Below are 10,882 nucleotides of genomic sequence, written 5' to 3'. Positions count from 1 at the left end.
AGAGTTCATTTCACAATAGGACCTTAAAGTTGATCAATGTGACTGCTTCTCCCACGTCTGGGGGCGCAAAGGATTGTGGGTTTTAGTGTTTATTTGTACTGCTGCTTATTTAATTAATTATTTTATGGTTGAATAGGTCACATATTTTTTAAGTTCCCTATTTTTAATAACCACTGATTATTTTCTTTTCATATATTATGAGTAAAACAATTTTACAATATAAAGACCCATGCTAGCTAGCACTATTGATAAATGAATGTCTCATTGGCCAAAATTGCATTAAACCAGATACAAGTCTTATGAACAATTTTAATAGCGATAGATGAGAAATATTCCCAAATCAATACGTTTGAATATACAATAAAATGTTTTCCATTTGTATTTCCGGGCAGCAGTTCACTGTACCTGCAATGACAAGGAAGATTAAAAAGTTTATCGAAATAAGATTTTGGCAGCAATATGCCAGATATAAAATCCCACTTTTCCATCAAAGCAGCGCTCTTCACAAATCTTTTCATCCGACCTGCAAACCTCTGAAGAGCACATGAAGTGGATCTGCATGGGCAACATTCACAGAAAGTTAGCCACCAGCATTTATTCCATACGAGTGCCAAAGTACTACAAATCTCACCTGTTCATTGAGGTAAAGTTTAGTCTTAACATCCATAAACTGAAACGCCTTGACCTCAAAATGCCTCTGATGGCGATTTTGAGGCAAGTCGGCCATTTGCAGGATGGACACGTTTGGGTCATTCGGGTTGGCACACCTCCAAAAAGAGGAAACACAATTTTTCAAGACATTGTCAAGCCTTCAACTGCATATTCGGTGAGTGTCAACCAAAACTAAATTGGGTTGCTGACACCAAGGAAAAATGACAGCTTACCCTTCATAAACCAGCACCAAGGCGTTCTTAGCGGAGCGAGGGTACGCTAGACAGTACTTGACCAGAAGGGTCGCATCGGGTTTGGGAGACAGCAGTCGGAGTTCCAAATACACGGGTTTGCCCAGAATGTAGCGCAAGGTGGGGACAGACGGCAGGAAAGTAGAGAAGGTCTTATCTGTTTGGAATCGAGCACAGAATTAAACAGTCAAGAAAGGCAAATGCAATGATTTTTTTCCAGTACGTCACTGAGGCAAACGCATTTATTTACCGGTTGCAATTCTCAATTCCACGCCGTATAAACCGACTGCAGGGATCGACGACGGCATGTCGCGGCTCGGGATCTTCACCATGTAACCCACGCTGGCAAACGGTTGATGGTCGTGAGCAGCCAAACTGTAGCGGCACTCCACTAAGAACCTGAAAAGGAAAAACGCATTCTTAGGAATGAAGTTACAAATGCATGGTAGGTCAATATCGCGTAATAATGACAACCTTAATGGATCCGTTCTCGTGATGATGCCGTACTTGAGGTTGAGAGCTCGAATGAGAGTCTGAACTTCGGCCAGGTAGATCCTCGTCAAGCCTATATCCTGAAAAATCAACGGCGACGTTTAGTCAGATGGCAAAAAAAGGGCCATATTTTGCAATCTGCGCCTGTACAAGGCAACTTACATAAGTATGTGTGCCACATTCGGTTACTTTGAACTTAAAAATGGCAAAGTCCGGAGTCAGAACAACGGGTTTGCAGTCCGTTCCGGGAATCACCAGCTCGGCGGGGTCCAGAGTCATGGACGCGTATGTGGAGCGGATGATGAAAACGAAATGACGATCCACCGTGCACTCTGGGATGGCAATTTTAAGTAAAGGAATTGAAACTGTGCAAATGTGACACCATGCAATAAAGGATTAAAAAATAAGCTTTGACCATCCATTGGGTAGAAGCATTCGTGAGTCGTAGGATTCACGCAGCATCCTTCTATTTTACATTCATGTGGCATAATTCCATCATCGCCACATTGAATCTGCTCTCGGGGGTCCACGGCACAATCTGAAATGCAACACAACAATGATGACCCCTCAATTCAAGAGAAGATTTTTCAAAATCCTTAACTCACCAAGTGCCTTCGGTGGTGGTTGCGGTGGCGGCGGCGTGCGGCACTTGGACGCCGGGGCGCCGGACCGAGGCATTGCGCCAGGTGCGGACTCCACATCCCGACGGCACGTCAACGTGGTGACTCGGGCCTCGTCCAACTCGCCCTTGTACATCAGCTGCAGGCTGTAACTGTCCGTCTAGAACACCTTTTGTCATTAATTGCGTTTGGTTTTGCGGCACGGTGACAAAACCGAGGGCTTACGTCCTCCTCGTTGCATCCGGTGAGCGGTACAGTCAAGGTGTTCAGAAGGCGGGTCACTTTGAGACCACATTGGGAGGTAGCTTGCAGATTTGGAGAGCCTGGGAAGAAAATATTACAATACGTTTGAATGCATTTAGCCATACGTGATGGATCAAACACTTACCCATAACTTTGACGTCACTGAGCTGACCAAGCGGGAGAATGATCCTAAAGCCTTCCTCATCGCACGATACTCGCAGTCCACCTTGATCTGGGTTGATGGTGCTGGTCCAGCCACTCAGAGAGACTTCACCAGACTGGCCTCGGGTTGTCAGCTCAACCCAATGTCCAGAATCGGGGTCCGATGTTTCCATTGCCTGAGGATCAGGAAAAGCTTCTGCCTCTTTGTTATATCCACTGCTTTCAGCATCGTCCTTGCCAAACGTCATAATTTCAGGTAGCATAGCTTCAAAACGTGTTTTGTCATCTTCCCACTGCTGTCCAGAAACCAGAAGAGCCAAATTCAGGACCACCAGCAGCCACAGGCAAGCCATGTGGACCACAAAGCAAAAACCAACTTGATGTGGCAGAACCTTTGAAATCCCCACAGGTGATGCTTAATTGCACACACCTGGTCGCTTCTGGTTGGTCAATTCCGAGCCAATTAAAAAGTAGGCGGGACTTAAATCCAGCCAGGTAACATGGGGGAGGAATTTGAGGTTTACATTTACTTATTTGACAACGTGGTGGAGAGGGGTGAAAATATGCGCCTCATAGTTCTAAAATCGTGGATTCAGACTGTGTAGAGTTTATGGGTTTTCTCCAGGTACTTCCGTTTCCACCCACATCCCAAAGACATGCATGCTAAGCTAATTAAAGACTTTGAATTGACACAAAATGACATTGGTAATTCATGTGTGGCTTTATGGCACAGTCCAATGGTAAGTAGTCAAATAATGTTTTTCTGAACAGTCAAAAATAAAGCAAATCTGCATAGCACACCACACACTTCATTCTTTTTAACTTGGACAAACTAAATTTTGCAGATGATCGTCAGGTCTGGAGGGAAAAAAATCACTTGTAGGAGTTGGCTTTGTGTTTGGGTAAAAAATTGAAATTTGGGGGCACAGGTCCAAGTAGCATTTCACTGGAAGAGAAAGAACAATAAAAACAAATAGCAGCTACTTTAAAACTACTTGGAAAATATACAATGACCGAGTTTCTGGGTAACACAACACATTTTTGTGACCGCTCTGACATTGCCAAAGTCACTCAAAGAGATTTGCCACCCACCTGATGCGAATCCAGTCTCCAACGTTTTGACTTGCCATCAGCGACTCCAGGAAGTTCCTCCCCATGTAGTAAGGAGGCCTCTCATTGATCTTCACTGGCACTCGCTCCAACAGACCCACTGGAATATACCTGAGATCCAATTTTCCCCTTTGAGTGTTTGCTTTTCAGAATTTTAGGGGGTACCCAAGGTCTTTGAATGTACTACCTGCACAAGAAAGACAACCACTCGAGCAGAAAGGTGCGAGTCTTCTCCACGCCACGAGTGTCCGAGCCCCAGTGCTCCAGGCCGTAGTTACTAAAGTCCCGTAGAATGTCGAGGCGCTCGGAGGACGAGATGTCCCAGTGGCGGCTCTCCTTGATTTCCGTGAAGAGCCACGGCTTCACCAGAGCACCTCTGACAAATAAAGTATTTGTACAATTTGTTGTCCAATTGCCTTCCCAGGACAGTGTTTAAGATTCCTAATAAAATAAGGCACCAACCTTGCGAGCATTATTCCAGAAACACCAGTCTCTTTGGCTCTCATAGCATCTTCATAGGACAGAATATCACCATTACCTACGAAAATTCATTCTACCTTAGTGCATTTGCTCCATATAAATCTACAATATCAATGCCAAATACGGGCATCAATACCAAAGAGTGGAATGGGGCTGGCCAACTTGGAGCAGGTAGTTATATAGTCCCAGTCGGCAACCTTGGTGTAGCGCTGCTCCCTGGAACGACCATGCAGCTAAATGATGACACGGGTGCAGGGGAAAACCATTAGAATACTTTTGTTGTACACAAAAAAAACCTGTAGAGAAAAAAAAATCACCGTGATCAGAGAGACTCCCCATTTCATCATCTCTGGAATGAGTTTATGTGCAACGTTGTTCTTCTCCTGGACACCGGTGCGGATCTTCACTGTTAAAGGGACGTCCAGCACCTATAAGTTAGGTTAGGTTAGAACTTTATTTCATCCCGTATTCGGGAAATTTCTTGTTTGCAGTAGCAAGACAGACACAAGACACACAAGACATTGTAGACCTAGGTAAAAAACTGGAGCCACACAAAGGAAGTCTACAAGGTGCAGAATGAGACTGAGATTACCGCACAGTGGGGAAAAAATATATCGACTCCCTCCAAATATCACACAAATTCATCTTACACACTCACATAGTTCATTCCCCGGATGATCTGCTCAAACTTGCGGGTGCGCGTCATCAAGCCGCAGCCTCCGCCCTGGGGATCAGAAAACAAAAACATATTTTACAGGTAAACTGTGTTGATATAATGAACAAAAAAAACAAAAAAAAAGAATCGCTGACCTTCTTATAGACGAGGTCAATGGGGCAGCCCGAATTGATGTCCACAAAGTCCACGTCTGTGTTGTTGTTGATGAGCTCGGCGCATCTCGTCATGGTGTCGGGGAAGCAGCCCTCCACCTACATTTTTTGTTTTGTTTGAAACCCAGTGTGTCAGTGAGTCTATTTGAAGGACATTTTGACGATCCGCAGCAACGGCACCTGGACTCCGAAGAGATCTTCGCTCTCGTGCCTCTTGAGAAGCGCCCACTCGGACTGTTGTCCTTGAAGGAGTTTGGTGCACATGGCCATTTCACCACAAGTGATGTCGGCTCCAAAGCGCTTGCACACGCGGCGGAATGGCAGGTTCCCACACTGAACCAAAAACATCAAGAGTCTCACACGGAAAATCTGCCCGAGTGACACGACGTTGACTGTCGCTGCGCTTACGGTTGTTAGTGGGGCGAGGTAGAGTTTGTCTTGGAAGTCCACCTTGAAATCCATAAAGACGCTCATTAAAACCTCTTTGTTTGGACTTGAAAATATTTTTCTCATGCGAGGGGATCGATAGACACCTGCTTTTTTTCGCAGCCTCGCAACTTGATGATATCGACATCGGTCAATGCACCCACAGTCGTCGCAGTGGATGTTTTCTCGGAGTCCACCTGTAAAAATAAAATGGAATTAGGTGTGTTTAGTCTGTATATCAACAATTAGATGTCTAGAATAAATACAGAGAAGAAGAAAAATTGAGCACTAAAGTGGGTCTGTGGTATACAAAATTCCATACGGTTGCATTACAAAAAGTATCATTTACCAGTTTTTCGGCATCTGTAGATTCAGTCTTAGTTTCAACAATTGGATCTGCCTTTAAATCAGCTGTGCCTGGAAAAATACATGACCGATGAATAATTTTGCAATCCCTCATTTGAGTCCCACCATCTTACATGCTGAAACTAAGCTACCTTCTTACCATTGTTCTGTTTGTTTTCATCCTTCTTGTCATTTAGCGTCTTCAGGTATTCGTCTGATTTCGTAAATGGGACCGAATGCTTTCGTAGTTGATTCTGAAGTTCCTTACTGAGGACGTTCCGCACCGGCGTGCGGCCTTCGTAGCTTTTCACCACCTCCGCGTTTTCGGCGCTCTTCAAGTCAGCCGTGGTGTGCGCCCGGGCAAAGCGACAATTGAGGCCGTACGTGCACTTCCCGAAGGTGTCGTAGACGTGGCAGCGTTCGCCGAGGTCGGCGGGCTTGCTCGCCACGTAGGCGGCGACGTCGTGGTAAAAGCGGCACTTGTCGCCGAAGGGACATTCGCCTTTACCCTCACCCTGACGAGTTGAAAAGGGGAGATGGCGGAGAACATTCACACTCACCACCGGACATGTTCATATTCTATATGCCCAGGGTGTTAGGAAAGGTCTAGGTTGCTTCACATAACCTACCGGAATAACCGAGCTGCAAAGCCTTTTTTCATCGTAGGACGTGGGTTTCTTATGCGGTCTCCACTTGTTTTGCCCCCTGAGACGTTTGCCGTCTGGCTTGGCGCCTTTGTCCAGCTCCTCGGCATCCAATTTGACTTTTTTTCGTTCTGGCTCCTCTGTGGGATCGCCTTTCTTGTCTCCTTTTACGTTTCGCCACTCTGAGACGAGGAACTCGTGGAATTTGTCTTTGCTGGTGATAAATCTGCAAATGCCACAAAGGGTGGGTGTTGTTGGTTAAGTGACATATCGTTTTTGTGGCCATATTTATGCATTACATATCTCATTCGTTTAACAAAGTGGAACTAATTTGTAATACTAAGTATATGGGATTACATACAGTTTTAAACTTTGGAAGGACTCACTCTGGTTTGAGGGCTGCTTCCCCCTTAACTGGAGCCTCAGTTGTCACTTTTGTAACGGTTTCCTCTACAGGTTTTTCCATCACATTGGGTTGTTTCTGTTTTGACAGCACACGCATAAATAATCAATTCCAAAGACAGCTGAACGAAAAATAAAAAATGTCATCAACTTATTAAGTGCAGGCGAAACAATGCGAAGTAATGCTGATTCATGGTGAATAATTATCACGGCACTTACTAGTTTGCAGGTGTTGACAGTCGAGTTGCTACTGTGTAAGCTAACAGCTAACGTGAAGCAATTATGACGCTTTATTCCGTCGAAAATGCGCGTTATATTTTACTGTAATCAAGTGTGGAAAAATATACAAAATACATACATTAACGTTTACGTAAATGTTGATATTGCAAGGAAAAAAAATAGTGTTGCAAAAACGTGAGCAGCCGGCGGTGCAACAATAATCAGGTCCGGAATGAAATTGGCGAAGAAATATTTTAGATTATTAACTACTGTATATTTTGCCAGAAAGTTGCTACGACCTGACTCATGCGTAGCAAAAACAGTGCGTGTTAAAAATAAATAAAAATAAAAATAAATAAAAACGTTTTAAAATTTGTATTATTTGAACACGTGATGACATCATAACGCCCGAGATCGGTTCAGAGTGAAGCACCCAATCACAAGCGGGGGTTATTGACAAACACGAAATTAACAGCCAATCCGATACGTCTTTTGGTCAGGCGTGGGCGGGACAGTCGTTGACAGGTAGAGATGCTGAGGCAGTAACTCTGGTGGTCCAACTATTTTGACGCGAGGGTGGCTAACTTTTAATCCGCGTTTCGCCTACTAAAGATTCCAAAACTTTAAGCATGTCCATGCATTTGTATCAAATGAGCACCAGGCTGCTGGAAGACACCGTTGGCAAAATGAACGAGAACCTCCCCTCCTTGATCCTGGCTGTTTCTGCTATCATTCTCACGATGGGATACTTTTACAGCAAAATGCTTCTCAGACGAACTTCTGACAAGAGTGTGGTGAGTCCCATTCAAGTTTGTCAAAGTGATGCTTGAATCCTAATGTGTGCTTTTCTTTTGTAACAGAAATACCCACCTTACATATCTTCCTGTGTCCCCTTTTTGGGTCATGCTGTTGCATTTGGCAAAAGTCCCATTGATTTTTTGGAGAATGCCTACGAAAAAGTAAGTAGAAGTGGACTGATAATATGAATAGTTATATAGGATGTCGTTAAAATGTATATACAAAATTATAGCAGATGTAAGACAACAGTTATATACTATATATTAGGCCCTATGGACCTAATTTGCTTTTACGAAGCGAGATAGCCCATTTGAATTCCTGACCTTCCGCAGTACGGACCCGTTTTCAGCTTCACCATGGTTGGTAAAACCTTCACCTACCTTCTGGGAAGTGACGCCGCCACACTGCTCTTCAACAGCAAGAACGAGGACCTAAACGCAGAAGACGTCTACTCCCGACTCACCACTCCCGTCTTCGGCAAAGGCGTCGCCTACGACGTGGCCAACCCGGTAAGTCGCCATCGCCACTCGTCGAATGAGACAAAATACAACTCACCTCGGACGTCCATTCAGATATTTCTGGAACAAAAGAAGATGCTGAAGACGGGCCTGAACATCGCCCGCTTTAAAGAACACGTCAAGATCATCGAGGAGGAGACCGTGGACTATTTTCAGAGATGGGGAGACAGCGGCCAGAGAAGTGAGTCATCGACATCCCGACGCTTTGGCGCGTTTCTAAACTTCTCCAAAATCTTTCAGATCTCTTCGAAGCGTTGTCCGAGCTCATCATCCTCACGGCCAGCAGCTGCCTGCACGGCCAGGAGATCCGCGACCTCCTAGACGAGCACGTGGCTCAGCTTTACGCCGACCTGGACGGAGGGTTCAGTCATGCCGCCTGGCTGCTGCCCGGATGGCTGCCGCTGCCCAGCTTCAGGTGAGGCCCCTTCCGGGGGTGGCCTGGCAGAACTCACCCTCTTAAGGCACTTTTGTCGGCTTTAGAAAGCGAGACCGAGCTCACCGGGAGATCAAGAACATCTTCTTCAAGGTGATCCAGAAGCGAAGATGCTCCGAGGAGAAGGTAGACGACATCCTGCAGACGCTGGTGGACGCCACTTACAAGTAAGAAAAATGAAGGTCATCCCCGTTCCGTGGTAGTACAAGGCACGTTTTTGTCCCCACCCGAAAGAGACGGACGTCCGCTGTCGGACGACGAGATCTCCGGCCTCCTCATCGGCCTCCTGCTGGCCGGTCAGCACACGTCGTCCACCACCAGCGCCTGGTTGGGCTTCTTCCTGGCCAGAGATAAAGCCGTGCAGGAGCACTGCTACGCCGAGCAGAAGGCCGTGTGTGGTGACAACCTGCCGCCCCTCCACCTCGACCAGGTACGGCAAGCATAAAAAAAATAGGATTCCAAAATTTGATACCGACAAAATCTTCAGTTGAAGGAGCTCAACCTGTTGGAGCGCTGCTTGAAGGAAACCCTGAGGCTGCGCCCGCCTATCATGACCATGATGAGGATGGCCCGATCTACTCAGGTAAGGACGTCGTGGCCAATTCTCAGGATTAGCTGGCTACCATTGACGGCAACAGACTAACAATTTAAAGAGTTCAGGACGATAATACTTTTTTTTCTTCCGTAGACGGCGTCAGGTTTCACCATCCCGGCGGGCCACCAAGTGTGCGTCTCCCCGACCGTCAACCACCGTCTGCGGGACACATGGCACGAGAGGATGCGCTTCGACCCGGAACGCTACCTTTGCGACAACCCCGCCGCCGGAGAGAAGTTTGCCTACGTGCCCTTTGGAGCAGGTTTGGAAAACAACTAAATCAATCCTGGAACAACACATGAATTTTTTTTCTCCAATTTTCAGGACGACATCGCTGTATCGGCGAGAACTTTGCCTACGTGCAGATCAAAACCATCTGGTCCACGTTGCTGCGTCTGTACGAATTCAACCTGGTGGATGGTTACTTCCCAACCGTGAACTACACCACCATGATACACACCCCCAACAACCCCATCATTGCATACAAGAGAAGGAAACCTTGACCAATTGGAAGTGAAAACCAATTTTCACATCAATGGACCACTATTTCTATCAGAGCGTGCTCAGATAGAAGACTGCAAATCACGATGCCTTCAATGACCCTGTAAATTGCGGAATATAGTTGTGAAATGTTGATTGTCCTTCATTCTGTAAGGTAACAAAAAAAGAGTAAGTTAAAAATAAGTTTTTAAGAGTGGAAATGATTGTTGCATTCAGTAAAGATGGATTATTTCAGAGCTTTTGTCATTGTTCTGTAAAATGTAAACAACGGGATAACCTAAACAACCGTATTTTCAAAAGAAAACACAAAATGAAATCTTCTCCTTTATTTGTTTTTGACAAAATAGCCAGAAAAGCGTCTATAAAAATAGGCTCTCTACAAATTGTTTTCAGGCCTTGAAACAAATCAAGTACGTAGAAGAAAACAGTTCAGCCAACCGTCACCCACGCAAACATAAACATAAATTAATCTCAGGAAACCTTTGCTTAAATTACCCATAAACAAAATGTACATTTGTCGTTGAATTAAATTACACGTCATTCGAGCGCACACATTTTTTGTTTGTTTCCGAAGAAAAAGACAAAAGCATTTTGGTCCATGTGGAAAAGAACAGTTTTCATGGGAAAAGGCAACTCATGTCGTTTTATTCGGCGTCTTATCTTCTCAAGCTGAAGTGCAGTGGAGCGACCGAAGATGAGGCACCTGGAAGAAGAAGAAATACTCCACATTGAATACGGTGCTACACGCGTGGCGCAAATGGACGAGGATGACCTGGCATGACGCTCCCCAATCTCCTCTGAAGGGCCTCCAGTCTGGATATGTAGTCGGTGAGGGCCCGATCGGGGTCGTAGCTCTGCAGGTGGGAGCAGGTCAGCATCCCTTGGTCTCCGGCCGCGTGAAACCTCCGACGAGCGAGGGACGGAACGTGAACGGGAGACGTGGTTCCGCCTCGGCCGACGCTCCGGGATCTCGCCTTACCTGTGCTGTGCGGGGGAGACGGGCGATCTGGGGGATTCTCGCCCGCTGCGTCCCCTGCTCGAGCTCCCTCCTCGGTCCCGGAAGACGTCTACGCCTGGGTGGAGGTGATCTCTCTCGTCGGTGCCTGAAGACCGAAAAAAGGGTCAACACGCTCTTCGTGTTGAGATGGAGCTCCTCCCAATTTG

General features: G+C 46.0%; 4 protein-coding genes across 4 annotated transcripts in view; 1 reads left to right on the top strand and 3 right to left on the bottom strand.

Moving 5' to 3' along the window:
* Positions 1 to 295: 295 nt before the first annotated feature.
* LOC144066790 (zona pellucida sperm-binding protein 1-like) lies at positions 296 to 2,855 on the bottom strand. The gene is made up of 11 exons (XM_077590123.1): positions 2,403 to 2,855; positions 2,240 to 2,337; positions 2,000 to 2,174; positions 1,810 to 1,932; positions 1,557 to 1,726; positions 1,377 to 1,474; positions 1,153 to 1,301; positions 885 to 1,059; positions 632 to 767; positions 481 to 555; positions 296 to 405 (listed from the first exon to the last, which is right to left on the bottom strand). The coding sequence occupies exons 1-11, from the start codon at positions 2,770 to 2,772 to the stop codon at positions 397 to 399; spliced, it is 1,578 nt and encodes a 525-aa protein (XP_077446249.1). The 5' UTR covers positions 2,773 to 2,855; the 3' UTR covers positions 296 to 396.
* Positions 2,856 to 3,121: 266 nt separating this feature from the next.
* On the bottom strand, positions 3,122 to 7,207 carry dus3l (dihydrouridine synthase 3-like (S. cerevisiae)). Its single transcript, XM_077590116.1, has 16 exons — positions 6,874 to 7,207; positions 6,639 to 6,733; positions 6,238 to 6,478; positions 5,769 to 6,123; positions 5,613 to 5,680; positions 5,371 to 5,460; positions 5,246 to 5,287; positions 5,018 to 5,170; positions 4,820 to 4,936; positions 4,668 to 4,733; positions 4,327 to 4,437; positions 4,146 to 4,242; positions 3,992 to 4,067; positions 3,717 to 3,905; positions 3,512 to 3,640; positions 3,122 to 3,365 (listed from the first exon to the last, which is right to left on the bottom strand). Exons 2-16 carry the CDS (start codon positions 6,716 to 6,718, stop codon positions 3,293 to 3,295), a joined length of 1,887 nt encoding a protein of 628 aa, XP_077446242.1. The 5' UTR covers positions 6,719 to 6,733; positions 6,874 to 7,207; the 3' UTR covers positions 3,122 to 3,292.
* A 172-nt stretch (positions 7,208 to 7,379) lies between these two features.
* On the top strand, positions 7,380 to 9,954 carry cyp51 (cytochrome P450, family 51). The gene is made up of 10 exons (XM_077589976.1): positions 7,380 to 7,667; positions 7,734 to 7,832; positions 8,004 to 8,180; positions 8,244 to 8,370; positions 8,430 to 8,604; positions 8,670 to 8,789; positions 8,857 to 9,052; positions 9,110 to 9,205; positions 9,311 to 9,479; positions 9,542 to 9,954. The coding sequence occupies exons 1-10, from the start codon at positions 7,503 to 7,505 to the stop codon at positions 9,718 to 9,720; spliced, it is 1,503 nt and encodes a 500-aa protein (XP_077446102.1). The 5' UTR covers positions 7,380 to 7,502; the 3' UTR covers positions 9,721 to 9,954.
* Positions 9,955 to 10,029: 75 nt separating this feature from the next.
* akap9 (A kinase (PRKA) anchor protein 9) overlaps positions 10,030 to 10,882 on the bottom strand; it is a 29,340-nt gene continuing 28,487 nt past the window's right edge. The window contains exons 46-48 of the mRNA XM_077589977.1: positions 10,698 to 10,821; positions 10,491 to 10,621; positions 10,030 to 10,421 (exon numbers count right to left, since the gene is read on the bottom strand). Coding sequence (XP_077446103.1) covers positions 10,375 to 10,421; positions 10,491 to 10,621; positions 10,698 to 10,821 — 302 coding nt within the window. The 3' untranslated portion in view covers positions 10,030 to 10,374. The remainder of the gene's footprint in view (positions 10,422 to 10,490; positions 10,622 to 10,697; positions 10,822 to 10,882) is intronic.

The sequence above is a fragment of the Stigmatopora argus genome, chromosome 21, assembly GCF_051989625.1.
Source record: "Stigmatopora argus isolate UIUO_Sarg chromosome 21, RoL_Sarg_1.0, whole genome shotgun sequence".
NCBI lineage: Eukaryota > Metazoa > Chordata > Actinopteri > Syngnathiformes > Syngnathidae > Stigmatopora > Stigmatopora argus.
This window is presented reverse-complemented; position numbering and strand designations above follow the sequence as displayed.

Coding starts and splice junctions, on each gene's coding strand:
- LOC144066790 (XM_077590123.1), bottom strand. CDS start 2,772: ATGGCTTGCCTGTGGCTGCTGGTGGTCCTGAATTTGGCTCTTCTGGTT. Junction 1,727..1,809: donor ATGCTTCTACCCAATGGATG/GTCAAAGCTTAT, acceptor TTGCCATCCCAG/AGTGCACGGTGGATCGTCAT. Junction 1,060..1,152: donor GGAATTGAGAATTGCAACCG/GTAAATAAATGC, acceptor GATTCCAAACAG/ATAAGACCTTCTCTACTTTC.
- dus3l (XM_077590116.1), bottom strand. CDS start 6,718: ATGGAAAAACCTGTAGAGGAAACCGTTACAAAAGTGACAACTGAGGCT. Junction 4,243..4,326: donor GGGGAGTCTCTCTGATCACG/GTGATTTTTTTT, acceptor GTCATCATTTAG/CTGCATGGTCGTTCCAGGGA. Junction 4,068..4,145: donor CAGCCCCATTCCACTCTTTG/GTATTGATGCCC, acceptor GAATTTTCGTAG/GTAATGGTGATATTCTGTCC.
- cyp51 (XM_077589976.1), top strand. CDS start 7,503: ATGTCCATGCATTTGTATCAAATGAGCACCAGGCTGCTGGAAGACACC. Junction 8,371..8,429: donor GGGAGACAGCGGCCAGAGAA/GTGAGTCATCGA, acceptor AAAATCTTTCAG/ATCTCTTCGAAGCGTTGTCC. Junction 9,480..9,541: donor CTACGTGCCCTTTGGAGCAG/GTTTGGAAAACA, acceptor TCCAATTTTCAG/GACGACATCGCTGTATCGGC.